The 19091-nt window shown below is 45.2% G+C and overlaps 1 protein-coding gene across 1 annotated transcript in view; it reads right to left on the bottom strand.

The window, feature by feature from the left end:
* Window positions 1–19091, bottom strand: part of LOC137537990 (receptor-type tyrosine-protein phosphatase eta-like) — a 150307-nt gene that overhangs the window by 35528 nt on the left and 95688 nt on the right. Inside the window, exons 15-20 of the mRNA XM_068259909.1 lie at window positions 18010–18094; window positions 12050–12088; window positions 9988–10075; window positions 9729–9819; window positions 7850–7923; window positions 2182–2316 (exon numbers count right to left, since the gene is read on the bottom strand). Coding sequence (XP_068116010.1) covers window positions 2182–2316; window positions 7850–7923; window positions 9729–9819; window positions 9988–10075; window positions 12050–12088; window positions 18010–18094 — 512 coding nt within the window. The remainder of the gene's footprint in view (window positions 1–2181; window positions 2317–7849; window positions 7924–9728; window positions 9820–9987; window positions 10076–12049; window positions 12089–18009; window positions 18095–19091) is intronic.

Here is a 19091-nt window from a genome sequence, read left to right as displayed (position 1 = left end):
TGGCAGCAGTACAGTGGCAGTACAGAAATGCTATACAGTACCACTATTCCCAGCAGCGACACAGAGCACAATGCTATACAGTGGCGGGTGAGCGGTGTACTACTGTTCCCAGGCCCAGCAGACACAGAGTGGAAGTAAACACAATGCTATATAGTCTGGCTGAGCGGTGTACACAGAGTGGCAGTACACACAATGCTATATAGTCTGGCTAAGCCGTGTACACAGAGTGTCAGAAAACACAATGCTATATATAGCGTGGCTGAGCGAGGTGCACAGTGGCAGTACACACAATGCTATATTAGTCAGGCTAAGCCGTGTACACAGAGTGTCAGAAAGCACAATGCTATATATAGCGTGGCTGAGCGAGGTGCACAGTGGCAGTACACACAATGCTATATAGTCAGGCTAAGCCGTGTACACAGAGTGTCAGAAAACACAATGCTATATATAGCGTGACTGAGCGAGGTGCACAGTGGCAGTACACACAATGCTTTATAGTCAGGCTGAGCCGTGTACACAGAGTGTCAGTAAACAATGGTATATAGTCTGGCTGAGCGGTGTACACAGAGTGTCAGTAAACAACGGTATATAGTCTGGCTGAGCGGTGTACACAGAGTGGCAGTAAACACAATGCTATATATAGCGTGGCTGAGCGAGGTGCACAGTGGCAGTACACACAATGCTATAGAGCCAGGCTAAGCCGTGTACACAGAGTGTCAGAAAACACAATGCTATATATAGCGTGGCTGAGCGAGGTGCACAGTGGCAGTACACACAATGCTATATTAGTCAGGCTAAGCCGTGTACACAGAGTGTCAGAAAACACAATGCTATATATAGCGTGGCTGAGCGAGGTGCACAGTGGCAGTACACACAATGCTATATATAGCGTGGCTGAGCGAGGTGCACAGTGGCAGTACACACAATGCTATATATAGCGTGGCTGAGCGAGGTGCACAGTGGCAGTACACACAATGCTATATATAGCGTGGCTGAGCGAGGTGCACAGTGGCAGTACACACAATGCTATATTAGTCAGGCTAAGCCGTGTACACAGAGTGTCAGAAAACACAATGCTATATATATAGCGTGGCTGAGCGAGGTGCACAGTGGCAGTACACACAATGCTATATATAGCGTGGCTGAGCGAGGTGCACAGTGGCAGTACACACAATGCTATATATAGCGTGGCTGAGCAAGGTGCACAGTGGCAGTACACACAATGCTATATTAGTCAGGCTAAGCCGTGTACACAGAGTGTCAGAAAACACAATGCTATATATATAGCGTGGCTGAGCGAGGTGCACAGTGGCAGTACACACAATGCTATATATAGCGTGGCTGAGCGAGGTGCACAGTGGCAGTACACACAATGCTATATATAGCGTGGCTGAGCGAGGTGCACAGTGGCAGTACACACAATGCTATATTAGTCAGGCTAAGCCGTGTACACAGAGTGTCAGAAAACACAATGCTATATATAGCGTGGCTGAGCGAGGTGCACAGTGGCAGTACACACAATGCTATATATAGCGTGGCTGAGCGAGGTGCACAGTGGCAGTACACACAATGCTATATTAGTCAGGCTAGCCTAAGCCGTGTACACAGAGTGTCAGAAAACACAATGCTATATATATAGCGTGGCTGAGCGAGGTACACAGTGGCAGTAAACAATGCTATATATAGTGTGGCTGAGCGAGCGGTGTACTACTGTTCCCAGCAGCGACACACAATGACTGGGGGGGACCCTGGCTAGCGTGGCTGGAGAGCGAACTACCCTGCCTGCCTACCCAAAGCTAAACCCACAGACAAATGGCGGAGATATGACGTGGTTCGGGTATTTATTTACCCGAACCACGTGACCCGTTCGGCCAATCACAGCGCTAGCCGAACGTTCGGGGAACGTTCGGCCATGCGCTCTTAGTTCGGCCATGTGGCCGAACGGTTTGGCCGAGCACCGTCAGGTGTTCGGCCGAACTCGAACATCACCCGAACAGGGTGATGTTCTGCAGAACCCGAACAGTGGCGAACACTGTTCGCCCAACACTAGACAGGTCAAGGAGTATTAGTACTGAAAATTGGCCTTTGGGTTTTGTGTTAGGCTTACAATTCTTGGTAAGAAATACTAAAAAATAATGCTCACTCCTATATAATAGTATAAAGAAAATGTTATTACTGTACCTTCCCGTTTTCTAGACAGCGGGACAGCATGACAATTGTGTTTATGCCTTTTTCCCATATCATACGCCAGAAATCTCTGACCGTATTCGGCAGTGGGTTTTGCGCTGCAATAAACTCCTTTTCAGATGCAAAGCCCTGAAATGAAAGGGGTATATTAGAATATTCTCATAGGACTTGAAAATTGGCATTATTTTTACACATGGCTAATTTCCACTTATTTTTAAGATTGGCCCCTCCAGACAAACAGTCAGATATAAAGTTCCATCATGAGATTTGTTTACGCTGTCATTTTACTATTGAACAGCATTTTATTTTGACTTGAAGATGTAGTTCATTTGCATTTGGATTGTGCAACCACTACAGCGCAGGTTTACTTTTGTATATAAAGCAGGGAGTACACCTGTAATGAAAAAAGCACCCCTGGGGATACTCACCTCGGGCTCTCCTCTTTGCAGTCCCCTCCTGCAGTTATTAGTGGCAGCGGGTGGGCGGCTGCAGGCTGGATACGTACCTCCATCGCACCGGAGGTCTCTGATCTCTAAGAGCTCCATGCTACTTCCTGATTACACAGGAAGTAACATGAAGCACTTACTGATCAGAGATCTCCGGCACGATGGAGGTATGTATCCAGCCTGCCGCCGCCCACCCACTGCCACTAATAACTGCAGGAGGGGAGCGCAGAGGGGAGAGCCCGAGGTGGGGGGGGGGATGTGGCCCCGTTCAGCACTGGAACAGGGCCGCAGGAGCGGATGGGGAAGACTCATCAGGATCCAGAGGCTTCCCCCTCCTGAGATAAGTACTCCACAGGGGCTCTTTTCTTGTTACAGGTTTACTTTAATCATTTAGCAGCCAATTTATTTAGAGGCATGCAAGTGCTCCAGGACAATTTATTTTAGCACTTTTCTTATTTCTTTCCTTGCTTCTAATTAGTACTGCTGTAATGTATATTTATGGCCACTTGTCACTAGGGGGCAGTGTGAGACAATAATAGAGGACTTCTCCTTTCAGTTTCTGTATTTTATGCCAGCAGTGAGAGATCAAAACATTCCAAAAATGTACAGCACGAGTTTGCTAATTGGTTAAAGAGGAACTATTAGCCATACGATGCCAGGAAAAAAAACCATGCAAGTAGATAATGACTTGCTCTACTTACAGAACAGAAGTATTGTGCTGTCTACATTTTTATTTCAGTAATATTCCTGCAGTAAATGACGAGAATTCTGTTCCTGGCCGCAGCCATCTTGGGTCCCCACAGGCTGAGACCCCCACAAGCCCAAGGGCTTCTCAACAGAGCTCCCCAGCACTGTGCAGGCGCACATAGCTTGGGCTTATGCACTAGGAAAGCCTCTGGGAGATCCAAAGGCTTTCTTCTACACACGTAAGTACTGTATGTAAATGATTGACTGCTTTCTCACAGGTTTTCTTTAAAGGACATCTGAAGTGACATGTGACATGATGAGATAGACACGTGTATAAACAGTGCCTAGCACACACATAACTAGGCTGTGTTCCTTTTTTTCTTTCTCTGCCTGAAAGAGTTAAAAACCAGGCATGCAACTGACCATTTCTGTCTGGGTCGGGACCAGGTCGGACTATAGCATAACCCTCACGGATAAAGAATTGCAGCCATAAAACACTTCTGGCAGTAAATAGCTTCTGAGAGCAGGAAAGAGATAAAACAGATCAATAGTTCATATATTTTTGCTCTGTCATACTTCAATGAATGTATCATTGAGAAGAGGCCATGAAACAGTAAAACCTTAAAAAGTAGATTTAAATATAAAATAAGACAAGACAAATAACATTTTCTCCTGGCGGACTCAAAGCGCCAGAGCTGCAGCCACTAGGGCACGCTCTATAGGCAGTAGCAGTGTTAGGGAAACTTGCCTAAGGTCTCCTACTGAATTAGTGCTGGCTTACTGAACAGACAGAGCTGAGATTCGAACCCTGGTCTCCTGTGTCAGAGGCAGAGTCCTTAACCAGTACACCATCCAGCCACAGCTGGAAAAATAAAACAAAATAAAATGGTAGGATAGCTAAAAATGTCATTTTTAGAAGGAGGAGGACAGATACAATTGTTTATCTCATTATTTTCCCCTTGGATGTTCTTTAAGGTGTAACTGTCGGGCATAAAATCAAAAATCAATTATTATTATCTGGTAAACAAGTAATAAGGATGCTAATCAGGCAATCCAAATGTTACAATCACTATTACTTTTCTTGTTTATAAATGATCATTCCCCAGTTTACCTGACTCTTATTTGGTAGTACGTTGCCGCACAAAGAAAGTTGCAGGGCATGCTGGGTTGTCTTTTTTTTGCTTTCCCCTCAGACATAACTAATGTACAGAAGCCAAAAAAAGGCAACCCAGCATGCCCTGCAACTTACTTTGTGCGGCAATGTACCAAATAAGAGTCAGGTAAACTGGGGAATGATCATTTATCAACAAGTAAAGTAATAGTGATTGTAACTTTTGGATTGCCTGGTTAGCATCCTTATTACTTGTTTACCAGATAATAATAATTGATTTTTGATTTTATGCCCGACAGTTACACTTTAAGAATGTGTAAAATGACCGTGGTTTTCAGCTGATTTTTTTACAAAGTGCAATCTAACGTGTGTCATCCATGCCAGTTGTGCTTTTGGCCATGGGGGATAGATTGTGCGGTATTGTGATGCAGGCTGGCATAAGATTCAATTCAATCCTGATTCCCTTGTGTGTGGGTGATCTTCAATTCACAAAAATAATGTTAAGTTCGCATTTTCAAGTCAAAATGCCATCGAAAATAAGTTTTGTTACTTTCCCACTTTTCACAAATCTTTACAGTAAAAATATAGATTTTTCACAATTTTGCAGTAAAAATGTTCACAGTAAAGATATAGTTTCAGCATTTTTGAGTTTTTTGTGAATTATGGTGGTTAAATATTAATTTTTCCCATTTACGGGAAAACTCGAAAATACAAGCTATTTTTGTGAAAAATTGCTCGATGCGAAAATGACTTTGGCGAAAATTTACAAGCACAAATCTAGCTGATGCTGAAATCAAAGTGAAACAAAGCCTATTAACCTTTTTATTAACTTAAAAAAAACAAATAACCGTTTGTCCCTGATGGTTTGGCTAGCCTGTAGCAGCATAGTAGATGGGAGATAATTTTGCATCTACTATTTAAAATACCTTTTAAGCACTTTACAGTTGAAAAGTTATTGAAAAGTAGGTATCTAGCTTGCTGGTAGCTTAAAAGGCATTTTATTGTTAAAGAGACACTGTAACCTCAAAAAGATCTCCTGGGGGTACTCACCTCGGGTGGGGGAAGCCTCCGGATCCTAATGAGGCTTCCCACGCCGTCCTCTGTCCCACGGGGGTCTCGCTGCAGCCCTCCGTACAGCCGCCCGACACACCCGACTGTTAGTTCAATATTTACCTTCCTGGCTCCAGCGGGGGCTCTGGTGGCTTTCGGCACGGAAATAGACGGAAATACCCGATCTCCGTCGGGTCCACTCTACTGCGCAGGCACCGGAGACTTGCGCCTGCGCAGTAGAGCAGACCCGACGGCGATCAGGTATTTCCGCCTACTTCGGAGCCGTCAGAGCGCCTGCGCAGGAGCCGGGAAGGTAAATATTTACATCGCCGCTGTACGGAGGGCTGCAGCGAGACCCCCGAGGGTCGGAGGACAGCGTGGGAAGCCTCATTAGGATCCGGAGGCTTCCCCCACCCGAGGTGAGTACCCCCCAGGGGAATTTTTGATGTTACAGATTCTCTTTAAGGTGAGAAAACTAAGGAGAAAAAATGAATTGCATATGGGGTTCAGGTGTTGTTTCTGCTCACTTTGGAACATACAGCAAACAAACATTCTGCAGTGATGCACTTGCCAGCAGTATAAATATCACCCCCCGTGATACATTTAACAATGTAAATCATGGAGAGGAAAGAAAGATTTTACAATTGAGAAACACTGATTAAAACAATTTCAATACATGATAAATATTAATAAAGTAATATTGTAAAACTTAAAGGGAACCAGAGAGGAAGCACCCTTGTGTATTTTACCATATATATCAGTAAGAACATTAGAAAAAACACTTACCATGCTCTCTGTTTCATCCTCACTGCTAAAAGTGTCTGTTATCAGCAGTCACAAGAATCCCAGACTGAGCAATTAAATCTGGCTTTGCTGGGAATGATTATTGCTGAGTCATTATAGCAAAGCCACAAGGGGGCAGGCTTGGGCTTGAAATAACACCACAGAAGACAGACTTAGCTATAATCTTTCTGTAGCAAAGCTAGACGGAGCAGCCTGACTTCTCAGTCGGGGATTCTTATCAGAGGTGATAACAGTCAGATCAGGGCCGGGCCGAGGCATAGGCTGGAGAGGCTCCAGCCTCAGGGCGCAGTGTAGGAGGGGGCGCACAACTCACTCAGCTGTCATTCCTAATTGTGTGTATGAAGCAGACAGAAATAAGAAAAGGGGATACATGGCAGTGACTGCAAGCCAGATAACTAGATATTAAGGTGTTGGGGGCCCTGGGCCTGGGGAGCCTCTTAGTCTAATAGCAATCAGTGTGTGACAGCTGGGGTGGGAGGGATGGAGGGGCGCACTTTGGTGTCTCAGCCTTGGGTGCTGGAGGACCTTGTCCCTGCTCTGAGTCAGATTACACAGAGAACAATGAAACAAAGGGCAGATTAGGTGTTTACTGTCATGTTCCCACTGATTTATAAGGTAAAATACAAGAGGGTGCTTCATCTCTGGTTCTCTTTAACCGCTTAAGGACCACGGTATTAAACCCTCTTAGTAACCAGGCCATTTTTTACAAATGAGTCCACTGTAGCTTTAAGGGCTGGCTGCAGGGCCGCACAACTCAGCACACAAGTGATTCTCCCCCACCACAACCTTTTCTGCCCACCAACAGAGCTTTCTGTTGGTGGGCTGTGATCACTCCCAAAAGTGTATATTTTTTTACAAATATTTATATCTTTATTTTTACATTTTTTCTTTCTCCTCCCGCCAGCCAATCAGCGTGATTGGCTGTCATAGGCCTATGACAGCGGATTGCTGTAGTGCCTCCCAGGGGGACAGTCGTGTCCCCAGTACAGCGCTGCCGTAGATCACAGCGCTGTACATAGTAAATAGACAGCGGCTTCACCATCTAACAGTCTCCTAGCGGCGGTCAACGCTGGGAGACTGATGACGAAGGTGAGCTCCGGCACGCGCGATCTCCTGCGAAGCCCCGCCTCAATTGGCATGAAGTGGTCCTGGGGCTGCCGTCGCATTTACGCTAATTGCGTGGAGCGGTCGGCAAAGGGATAAGGAAGTTATATTCAGTAAAGTTCCTCGTTACAGGAACACTGTAGTGAGAAGAATACGGAGGCTGCCATATTTGTTTCCTTTTAAACAATATCAGTTGCCTGGCAGCCCTCAAGCTCTATTTGGCTGCAGTAGTGTCTGAATCACACCAGAAACAAGCATGCAGTTAATCCAGTCAGACTTCAATCAGAGCACCTCATCTGCATGCTTGTTCAGGGGCTGCTGCTAAAAGTATTAATGGCAGAGGATCAACAGGGCTGCCAGGTAACTGGTATTGCTTAACAGGAAATAAATATGGCAGCCTTCATATCCCTCTCTCTTCAATCGCCCTTTAAGTTATATTTGAGTGTCTCAGGTGACTTACAGGAATGTAGCTGGCATTGATGTAGCCATCATAGGAGCCTTCACGAGCTGACAGCTTGACACGAGACTTGTCATCTATAAGAAATAATGTAAAATACTTTTCAACTCTTCAAGATGTGGTTGGAATAATAGTAATACTACAAATAGTCAAAACTGCGCACTACACACCCTACTGCCACATTTTGTATTGTGAGAACAATAGAGGGCCTAGAAGATGCCCCCTTAGGCCTGGAACCCACTAGAAAGCGCAAAACGCTATCGCAATCCCTAGCGATTTGTGGTAGCGTTTTGCAAGCGATTTTGGGAGCGATTTCCCTGCTCTCATATAATTCCTTAGCATGGAAACGCTCCCAAAATGCTGCATGTTCTGCGACTGTGATTTCCTTAATCGTAATCGCTCTAGTGGAATCTGCCCCATCCATTTACATTGGCAGACCATTTAGGGAAATCGCTAGTGATTGAAAGTGATCCCTAAACGCTCAAAAAACGCTCTAGCGGGTCCCGGGCCTGACAGAGGAGTGGTACTGAAAATAACATAATGAATTGCTTCTAGGATACCCTAGATTGCCAGAAATGGATTGGTGTCTTGCCTCTTCCGATTCCAATAGCGAAGCAGGTCATTTCGGTGCCGCCAAAGCTGGGCGCCGTCATAGCACTAGTGGTATGCTGCGAGCAGGGCCGGATTTACCATAAGGCACTGTAGGTACGTGCCTACAGGCGCCTGATGGTGGAAAGGCCGCCCACTCCCCTCCCTGAGCGCCTCCCTTCTTCCTTCCTTATGTGGTGTCCTGAGCGGAGTGTAAATGAGAGGTTACTGACCCAGGACTCTGCATTCCACTGACCAGATCTCCCATCAGTCGGGGGCACCTCTAGCTACTTAATACTGAGGGTACCTCTGGCTACCTAATGCTAAGGGACATCTGTAGTGCCTATCACAGGCAAAGGTAGGAAGGGAAAATGGACAGCTGGGCCAGCCAGCACACTTTTGGTGGGGTTTGTTGGTTCATGGAGGGCGGAGTCTAATGTGCCAGGACATTTGTGCCTATAGGCTCCAGTGAGGTAAATCCGGGCCTGCATGCATGGAGGGCGGAGTCTAGGATGCCAGGACATCTGTGCCTATAGGCTCCTGTGATGTAAATCCGGGCCTGCATGCATGGAGGGCGGAGTCTAGGGTGCCAGGACATCTGTGCCTATAGGCTCCTGTGATGTAAATCCGGGCCTGCATGCGTGGTGGGCGGAGTCTAGGGTGCCAGGACATCTGTGCCTATAGGCTCCTGTGATGTAAATCCGGGCCTGCATGCATGGAGGGCGGAGTCTAAGGTGCCAGGACATCTGTGCCTATAGGCTCCTGTGATGTAAATACGGGCCTGCATGCATGGTGGGCGGAGTCTAGGGTGCCAGGACATCTGTGCCTATAGGCTCCTGTGATGTAAATCCAGGCCTGCATGCATGGAGGGCGGAGTCTAGGCTGCCAGGACATCTGTGCCTATAGGCTCCTGTGATGTAAATCCAGGCCTGCATGCATGGAGGGCGGAGTCTAGGGTGCCAGGACATTTGTGCCTATAGGCTCCTGTGATGTAAATCCGGGCCTGCATGCATGGAGGGTGGAGTCTAGGGTGCCAGGACATTTGTGCCTATAGGCTCCTTTGAGGTAAATCCAGGCCTGTCTGCGAGCTTCGCGAAAGAGTAATTTGGGGATCCAGCAATCACCAGGCCCCAAATTACATCTCCCTCGGAGTTGCTACAACTTGAAGGGGGAATAGTATTTACCACCACCGGGACCTTGAGCAGCAGCATGGAGAGTCATCACTCGGCTCACCCTGCGCCCAGCTCACCAGCGGCTCAACAATTTAAATAAATGATTTTTGTATGTTGCTTACATGGAACGACAGCATCCGGCTGGTTCTTTCCCACATTAACAGGAAGGATTGCGACAGATCTGGACTGTAAAATTCCAACAGGCAGCAGACTCTACGTCAGAAAAAAGCCCCGTTATTACCTCTGCTCAAACACAGAAGGATTATAAATGTAATGTTCAGCAGAAAATAAGTTTCATTTGCAAATTCAAAAAAAGTTAAAAATAAAATCAATATTTACAGTGATATTTTTTATAAAGAATGTTTGATTTAGAATACCCACCTCAAATTCAACCATCAGTCGTTTGTGGTCATTGGCTTTCAACTTGTCAAACATTGCTTCGAACATTTCACTGCTCACATTGTGTTTCCTGAAAATTGAGACAGAAACACATAAGGCTTTAAAGCGGATCCAAGATGAAAAACTAACTATAAAAAGTCACTTGTCTATATATCTTATCTAAAGTTTAGATAGTTTACACAGCAAATCTAGCAGCAAACAGCTTCAGTATGTGATTATTTCTTCCTGTGATACAATGAGGGCAGCCATGTTCTGCTTGTCACATTACACACAGGCAAGCTGCTCTGCATCTCCACCCCTCAGCCTGTGAAAACGTCACTCCCCTCTCCTCCTCCCCTCTGCCTCTGAAATCTCTGGATAGTAACTCCCTCTTCCTCCTGCCCAGACTGAGCTCCCATAAGCCCTTGCTACATTACCAAGGCACTCTGGAGAAGCTGTGGACGAGACTTGTTTAGTTTATTGGGAATTAGAGTATTAAAACAATTAAAAAAAGTATTTGGCTTGAGGAATGCTCTATAAACTATATGTAAGGAACACAATTATGCAATGAGTAAAAGTTTATCTCAGATGCACTTTAATAAAGTTTTAGCTCTGACTGAAAAGTGTGGGCCAGCGAAATCCGTCGATCAAAAAGACACTCGGCCTCAATTCACAGAGCATTATCAAACATTTATCAAACACTTTATCAAACATTTGATAATTTACCTCATGGGTAAAATCTCATTTGAAATTCACTAAGGTGTTATATATTTATCGAATGTTTTACCGATAAAACATATAACACCTTAGGCCTCAATTCACGGAGCATTATCAAACGTTTATCAAACACTTTATCAAATGTTTGATAATTTACCTCATGGGTAAAATCTCAATTTAAATTCACTAAGGTGTTATATATTTATCGAATGTTTTACCGATAAAACATTCAACAAATATATAACACCTTAGTGAGATTTTACCCATGAGGTAAATTATCCAACGTTTGATAAAGTGTTTGATAAACGTTTGATATTGCTCCGTGAATTGAGGCCAGGGGAAACAAAAGACCAGGAGCCATTACTGTAGAATGTTAAAACACCAACATTATGTAAAGAAAGAGCATCACACATTTCAGGTTGCAAGAATTTTTGCAACCACCGATAAGGCTTACGGAGGATTTCCCGCCCCCGTTCGGGTCTGCGAGGGTCCTCGGGAGGTTGTTCTGCCTGTGATTTTTTTTCTCTTTATAGATCCCGATTAAACAAGAAATATACCAAAATACGACCTTCAAATAGACGTGAAGAGATAATACTTAAGGGTGGAAGCAACCTAAAATGTATAAAATAATTTAAACAGTTTAGTAAGGAGAGGTGTGGTTGGCTCACCTCTCCTGGAAGTCTCAAAGTAGTTAGCAAGACTTGATATTCTTTAGAAAGTTTACTGCACTCAGTAGTTTAACAACAACGCGCTCTTGGCTGACTTCTTTGGCTATTTGGCACATTTTTGTTGTTGCTGTTTGACCTGAGAAGTCTTTTGACTACTTTGGGGAGAGGTGAACCAACCAGAACTCTCTTTTGAAAACTTTTTTTCATTATTTTACACATTTTGAGCCCCTCCATCCTTAGGCTTTAAGACGACAAGACAAGACACATTTATATTGTGCTTTTCTCCTGGCGTACTCAAAGCGCCAAAGCTGCAGCCACTAGGCGTGCAATATAGGCAGTAGCAGTGCTAGGGAGTGTAGCCCAAGGTCTCCTTACTGAATAAGGTGCTGGCTTACTGAGATTGGTGGCTCCCTTTACCCTCAGTTTCTTCGACTAGGCAGTGGTCGTCTTGGAGGTGTGTTTGGGGGTATGTTGGAACACTGCCTTGCGGCCCAATTATTGAAGGGAGGGAATTATGCTCTGCCTCAGTATGTCACAGTACATGTTGGCAAGTATGGGAAGTAAACAGGCACAAAAATACATGTGTTTGTTGTATACTGTAGTATACTAAACCGTAATTCTCCTTTAATATAGTATGTTACCTCCCCACAACATCCATGTATTTCATGTGTAGGGCTTACCTGTTTGAGGTTTTGGCTTTTAAATCTCCTGTAGTTTCCCTGTAAGTAAAGTGTACTGACCTGAGTAGCTTTAGCATACAATAAATTACATTATGCCAACCATCCCAAATATATGTCTTTTTCATGTTTTGTATTCAGACTTAAAGAGCCACTGAAGCAAGAATAAATCTCGCTTCAGAGCTTATATTCAGCAGGGGCATGCGTGCCCCTGCTAAAACGCTGCTATCGCGCGCCTAAACGGGGGTCCCTTACCTCCCAAATCCCCCCTGCAAAATCCACGACCAACGTGGTCGTAGATTTTGCTGCTGTTGAGGCAGGGCTAACGGCTGCAGCCCTGCCTCTCAGCGCCGTCTATCAGCGACGCATCGCCGCCTCTCCCCCGCCCCTCTCAGCGAAGGAAGACTGAGAGGGGCGGGGGAGAGGCGGAGATACGCGCTGATAGACGTGCATGGATGCAGGGCTGCGGCCATTAGCCCTGCCTCACCAGGAAAAGATCCCCGGGACTCCACAAGGGGATTTGGGAGGTAAGGGACCCCCGTTTAGCCACGTGATAGCGGCGTTTTAGCAGGGGCACACATGCCCATGCTGAATATAAGCTCTGAAGCGAGTTTTATTCTCGCTTCAGAGTCTCTTTAAAGCGGATCCGAGATGAAACAGTAACTATAACAAGTAACTTGTCTATATATCTTATCTAAAGATATATACACAGCAAATATAGCTGCAATTGCTTAAAAAGTTTATGACCCCAAGTCTTCGTCTGGCAGAGGAGCTCAATGAGCACCTAGACAACCCTGCCTCCTATGCTAGGCTACTGTTCCTGGACTTTAGCTCAGTGTTCAACACGATCTGCCCAGACATCCTACTCACAAACCTGACGCAGCTTGGGGTGGATCCCACCCTCCGGGCATGGATCAAGCACTTCCTGACGAACCGAACTCAACAGGTGAGGCTGGGAAACTGCTCCACGAGGCTGTGTACTTTCACCGCTATTGTTCTCCCTCTATACCAACCATTGCACCTCATCCGCCGACTCTGTGAAGGTCATAAAATTTGCAGACGACACCACTATCATTGGCCTTATTGGCAGCAAGGGGGAGCACAAATACCGCAGTGAAGTCGAGAGAATCTGTAACTGGTGTGAAGACAACAACCTTGTACTCAACACAGCAAAGACGGTTGAACTAGTCGTAGATTTCAGAAGGAACCCTACCCCCCTCCCACCTGTCCTCATTGGGGGAACTGAAGTCTCAAGGGTGTCATCGGTACGGTTCCTCGGCACAACTCTCATGAATGACCTGAAATGGGGGCAAAACACCACCAAAGTTCAGAAGAAGTCGCAAGCAGAGGCTATTCTTCCTGCGCCAGCTGAGGCGCTTCGGCATGCCCTGGAAACTGCTAACAAGCTTCTACACTGCCACCATAGAATCCATCCTCTGCTCCTCAGTCATTGTCTGGTACGGGGGCGCAACATCCAGCGACATGCACAAACTGCAGAGAGTCATAACGGACGCAGAGAAGATCATCGGGTCTCCTCTTCCACCCCTTGATCTCCTCCACTCTGCTAGGATGATGAAGAGAGCCACGCTGATCTCCTGAGACCCCTCCCACCCAGGCAGTCGCTACTTCGAACTCCTCCCGTTGGGCCGCCGCTACAGGTCCTTAACATCCAAAACCACCAGGCGGGACAACTCCTTCTTCCCCCAAGTGGTTCGGCTGCTTAACTCCAACCCTCCCCCGACACTAGCTTGCCCTGGCGGGGTCGGTCAGCCTGCTTTCGCCCGTGCCTGCCTGGTCCCCACTGCCCGGGTCTCTGTCGCTGTTCTTATCACCACTGTATTATCACTACCCATCCACTAACAGTAGCAGCTCTATTGGACTAACTGTTGCCTCGGGACTGTTTTCACCTGAAAGCCATATCTATATCATTACTGCATTTCTGTACTTTTATCATTGTTAACTGTATGTGTTGCGAAATTGTCCTCTGTCCTCTTACACTATGTCTATGCCATGTGAACCATAATTAATTCCAAGTATAGCTCTGCTGTACTTGGCGAAATAAAGTGATTCTGATTCTGATTCTGATACAATGAGGGCAGCCATGTTCTGTTTGTCACACTACACTGATGCAAGCTGATAGCATCTCCAGCTCTCAGCCTGTGGAAAATTTCACTCCCCTCTCCTCCTCCCTCTTCCCCTCTGCCTCTGAAATCTCTGGCTAGTAACCTCCTCCTCCTCCTGCCCAGACTGAGCTCCCATAAGCCCTTGCTACCTGGGACTGAGTGCCAAGGCTCTTTGAAAAGCTGTGGGCGAGGCTTGTTTAGTTTATAGGGAATTAGAGTATTAAAACAAAACAAAAAAGTACTTGGCTTGAGGAATGCCCTATAAACTATATGAATGGAACACAATTATGCAGTGTGTAAAAGTTTATCTCGGATCCACTTTAACGTTATTGGCAGTGTTATAAAATACTAGATCAAGACATAAAAGTTAAAATAACTGAATAAAATAGTGTTGAAGTTTAATCAAATAATTCAGTTTACTTGTGGATGATAATTTAAAGAGAACCTGAGGTGGGGACAGAAAATTAAAAAAAAGAAAAACTATGCTACCTGATCTGGGGGTCTGGGCGGATCAGGTAGCTGCAGGCTCCGCCCCTCCTGTTCCCTGCAACAAGCTACTTTCACTTTCGTGACCTCTGGGGTCACAATGCTGGAAGGAGAAAAAGATGCTTTCCTAGCATGCAGGGAGGCAGGGGCTAGGGGGCAAGGGGAGCGGCAAGGGACAGCTGGGCAAGGCCTGCAAGAGCGCCCCTGTTTTGAACAGGGAATCCCTCTCCTCCTTACCACTCGAGATTAGTGACAATTGTTGTCCCCAATTTCGGGGGGGGGGGGGGGGGGGGTGAAAGCGTGGCGGTGGGGGGGGGGAAAGAGCAGGTGGGGGGACACAGAGGCATATCATGAGGCAGGGAACATGCCTCTGTCTCCCATTTTAAATCCAAAAGTTTGTAAAAAAAAAAAACACTGGCATCAATGTATACATATTTACTTAAAGCAAAGCTGCAGCATACTTAAAATAAATAAAAAAATTACTTAACTATCTAAGGACCGCGTCACGCCAATGGGCATGAAAGCGGCGGCAGCCCCAGGACCGGCTAAAGCCAATCCTGGAGCTGGCTACTGCAGGAGATCGCGAGCAGGCTGAACGTGCATCTCCTGCTCGGGGGAGGAGTTCCGCCCCGCCTTCAGTCTCCGAGCGGCAATCGACGCTCGGGAGACTTTTAGACAGCAAAACCACCATATTTACACTTAGTACAGCACTGCGATCAGCAGCAGCGCTGTACCGGGGACAGCCGTGTGACACGGCTGTCCCCCTGGGGGACAAGAGAGCGATCAGCTGTCATAGGCAGAAGCCTATGACAGCCGATCGCCAGGATTGGCCGGCTGGGGGGAGGGAGGGGATTAAGAAAAAAAAAGTAAATAGCAAAATATATTAATAAAAAATAAATGTAAATATTTTCAAAAAATAAAAATAAACACTGTGAGGGGATCAGACCCCACCAACAGGAAGCTCTGTTGATGGGGAGAAAAGGGGGGGAGTCACTTGTGTGCTGTGTTGTGCGGCCCTGCAGCCAGCCCTTAAAGCTGCAGTGGCCAATTTGTCCAAAAGCAGCCTGGTCTTTATGGGGGTTTAACACTGCAGTCCTCAAGAGGTTAAGGAGAGAGAAGGTTCTGGGTCCTCTAGAGTCTTCCCGTTTCTCTCACGGTCCTCTCGTTCCAGCGATGTCACCCCCGTGCCGCGGGAGGCTTTGGAGGTCTCCAAGTGTTCCCGAAGATGGGAGGCTTTGTACTGCACATGCGTGAGCACATGCACAGTAGAGAGCCGCCCATCTTTGAGAGCACCCGGGCTCCTGAGGGCTTCTGAAGCCTCCCGCAGCTGGAGAGAGCATTCTTCAGTTTCACCGGTCGGGAGACTGCTAAAGGGGGAGACAGCGCTGGAACGCAGGTGCCAGGAGAGGAGCAGGAAGACTCTACAGGACCCAGAGCCTTCCCTCTCCTTCATTTTATTTTAATTATGCTTCAGGTTTAATGGCTGCTTTGTATGACAACAGTCTAGAAAAGAGCGGCTAGCAGCTTTACTATTCCAGGAAGAGCTTTACTGCGTAAAGAAGCTGATTCCACAGCGGGCCTCATCTCTTGATAGAAGGATACAATAATTGCTCAGAAATATCTGCCTGGCAGTCCTGATGATCTCTTGGGCTGCAGTAGTGTCTGAATCACACAACTGAGACAAGAATGTCAGACTTACATCAGAAACACCTGATCTGCTGCATGCTTGCTCAGGATATATAGGTAAAAAAAATAGAGGCAGAGAGTCAACAGGATTGTCAGGTATTGTTTAACCTATTTTGGTTCCTGGACGTAGAAACTACGTCCAGGAACCATGCGCGCTATCGCGCGCTCCCGCGGCCGATCGCGAGCGTGCACGCGCACTCCTGGCCGCGGATTCAGTAGCCAGGCAATCAGTGAATCGGGCTATGGTGCCCGATCATTGATTCCTCTCCCCCGCTGAAAAAGCGACAGCTTCTCTCAGAAGCTTCGCCTTTTCTGGCTGTTCCCTCCCCGATGCGTCACTCTAAGCGTGTGTTACGCTTAGAGTGACGTCATGTAAACAAACTCATGGCCGCCATCTTGTGGCCAAAAAGTAAAACTACAACTGAAAATAAAAAAAAATGAAAATCAACACACATTTACATTACAAACCTATTGTTTACCTCCCACCCTCCCAAAACTACCCAAATAAAATGTTTACTATAAAAAAAAAAACATTACAATAAAAAAAAAACATGTAAATATTTACCTAAGGGTCTAAACTTTTTAAATATCAATGTAAAGAATAAATATTTCTATATTTTTTTTATTTTAAACTTCTAAATAGTGATAGATGCAAAACGGAAAAAATGCACCTTTATTTCCAAATAAAATATTGTCACCATACATTGTGATAGGGACATAATTTTAACGGTGTAATAACCGGGACATATGGGCAAATACAATACGTGAGTTTTAATTATGGAGGCATGTATTATTTTAAAACTATAATGGCTGAAAACTGAGAAATAATGAATTTTTCCATTTTTTTCTTATTCTTCCTGTTAAAATGCATTTACAGTAAAGTGGCTCTTAGCAAAATGTACCCCCCAAAGAAGGCCTAATTGGTGGCGGAAAAAACAAGATATAGATCAGTTCATTGTGATAAGTAGTGATAAAGTTATAGGCTAATGAATGGGAGGTGAACATTTCTCACGTGAAAACGACGGAACCTGAATGGGTTAAAGTGAAATATGTCAGCCCCCATATCCCTCTCATTTCAGGCTCCCTTTAACACTCCCCAGTCAGGAAATTCTCCTTTTGCATAAAATGCTGCATAATTCAAGCAGGTTGGACTCAAAAACATCCTTGCCAGACTGAAGTCTCTCTCTTAACGACAGTAAAGGCCAGGCAACAAATTCTCCCACATTTGAGGGTCATTAACACTTACATTCCTCTTTGTGAATTTACTTTTCACACCATATTGATCCTTGAGTTAAGGGAAAAATCCTGAACTTAAGGATTTAATCCTAACGTTGAAGATGCCCATACGTTTGTTTATATTTCCTGATGATTCCTGGCAGATTCAATTACTCTGATCAAAATTGCTAAAAATGGATGCTGCAACATCCCGGCCAAATTCTTAATTAAATCACATTTGCCAAAAATCAAGCGATTGAATCGGACAGAAGGTTTCAATTGATTGGTTTGGCAGGTGGGGAGCAGTGATACATCCACATCCACAGCTCGCAAAGTCACATAATGAAATATATACAGTAATAATTCAAGATATACATTCCGCTCATGTGATCTGCAGTGACTTCGTGTGCTAAGTACTAAGTAGTTGTTGTAAACATCTGAATTTGGTTTTACCTTCTTTTTCTGTAACAACAATAACCCAGCAAAGCAAGGACTAAAACACCAGCAACACTGCCAATCACACCGCCTATAATGGCACCTGAAAGAAAAAAATGTCTGTCAGCGAAATAGTCCCATCAGATAACTAGAACTGACCACCTAAGGTATTGAAAGAGGGACTGTAACCAAGGATTAAACTTCATCCCAATCAGTAGCTGATACTCCCTTTCCCATGAGAAATATTTACCTTTTCTCAAACAGATCATCAGGCGTTTCTGTGTGGCTGAAATTGTGATGAAACCCCTCCCACAGTGTGATGTCATGGCCAAGGTCCTGACAGTTTCCTGTCTGTGAGCCTTGTTGTATTGTGGGAAATAACAGCTGTTTTCAACTGCCAAGCAACCAGTATTTCCCTTTGTGCATATGTATACCTATAAAAAAAACAACCTTTTAGCCTATCGCATTGTTAGTGGGTGTGGTTATAAATAGTGGCAGTTAATGCTGTCTAGTTTTTTTCTTGTCTGCCAGCAGTAAAGATGACGATCTGCAGGCTCATTGTGGATCAAAAAACATGAACAAATTACATGGCGAATTTCAATCATTTCTTAATCTCTCTTTTTTTTAACTTCTCATTTTGCAATGTAGTGATTTATTTTTTCCCTTTATCGGTAAATTTCCTCTTTAAACCAAGACATAACAGTTTGCGCAGTGCTATACACATATAAATATACAGAAATACTATCGCATGCCTGTGTGCTGTAATATGTACGAACAGAGGCGCCAAGCAGAGTAAAACAATGTTCTAAAAATGATAAAAAGAGGGAAGTCGAGGTGGACTTACCTCCCTCTGGTAGTGGACATATACTCAAATGCAGGGTAAAAAATATACACTTTGTTCACAGCTCCAAAAAAATCGCAACACGTTTCGCGGTCAACAGTCCCGCTTCATCAGGCAGTACAGGAGCATATAAAACTGGTTCAGGTCCATAATGCGTGAGCGTTTTTACTCTGCATTTGAGTATATGTCCACTACCAGAGGGAGGTAAGTCCACCTCAACTTCCCTCTTTTTATGATTTTTAGAACATTGTTTTACTCT

Source organism: Hyperolius riggenbachi, chromosome 11 (assembly GCF_040937935.1).
Source record: "Hyperolius riggenbachi isolate aHypRig1 chromosome 11, aHypRig1.pri, whole genome shotgun sequence".
NCBI classification, from domain to species: domain Eukaryota; kingdom Metazoa; phylum Chordata; class Amphibia; order Anura; family Hyperoliidae; genus Hyperolius; species Hyperolius riggenbachi.
Note: the sequence above shows the minus strand (reverse complement) of the source record. Positions and strands in the feature narration are given on the sequence as shown.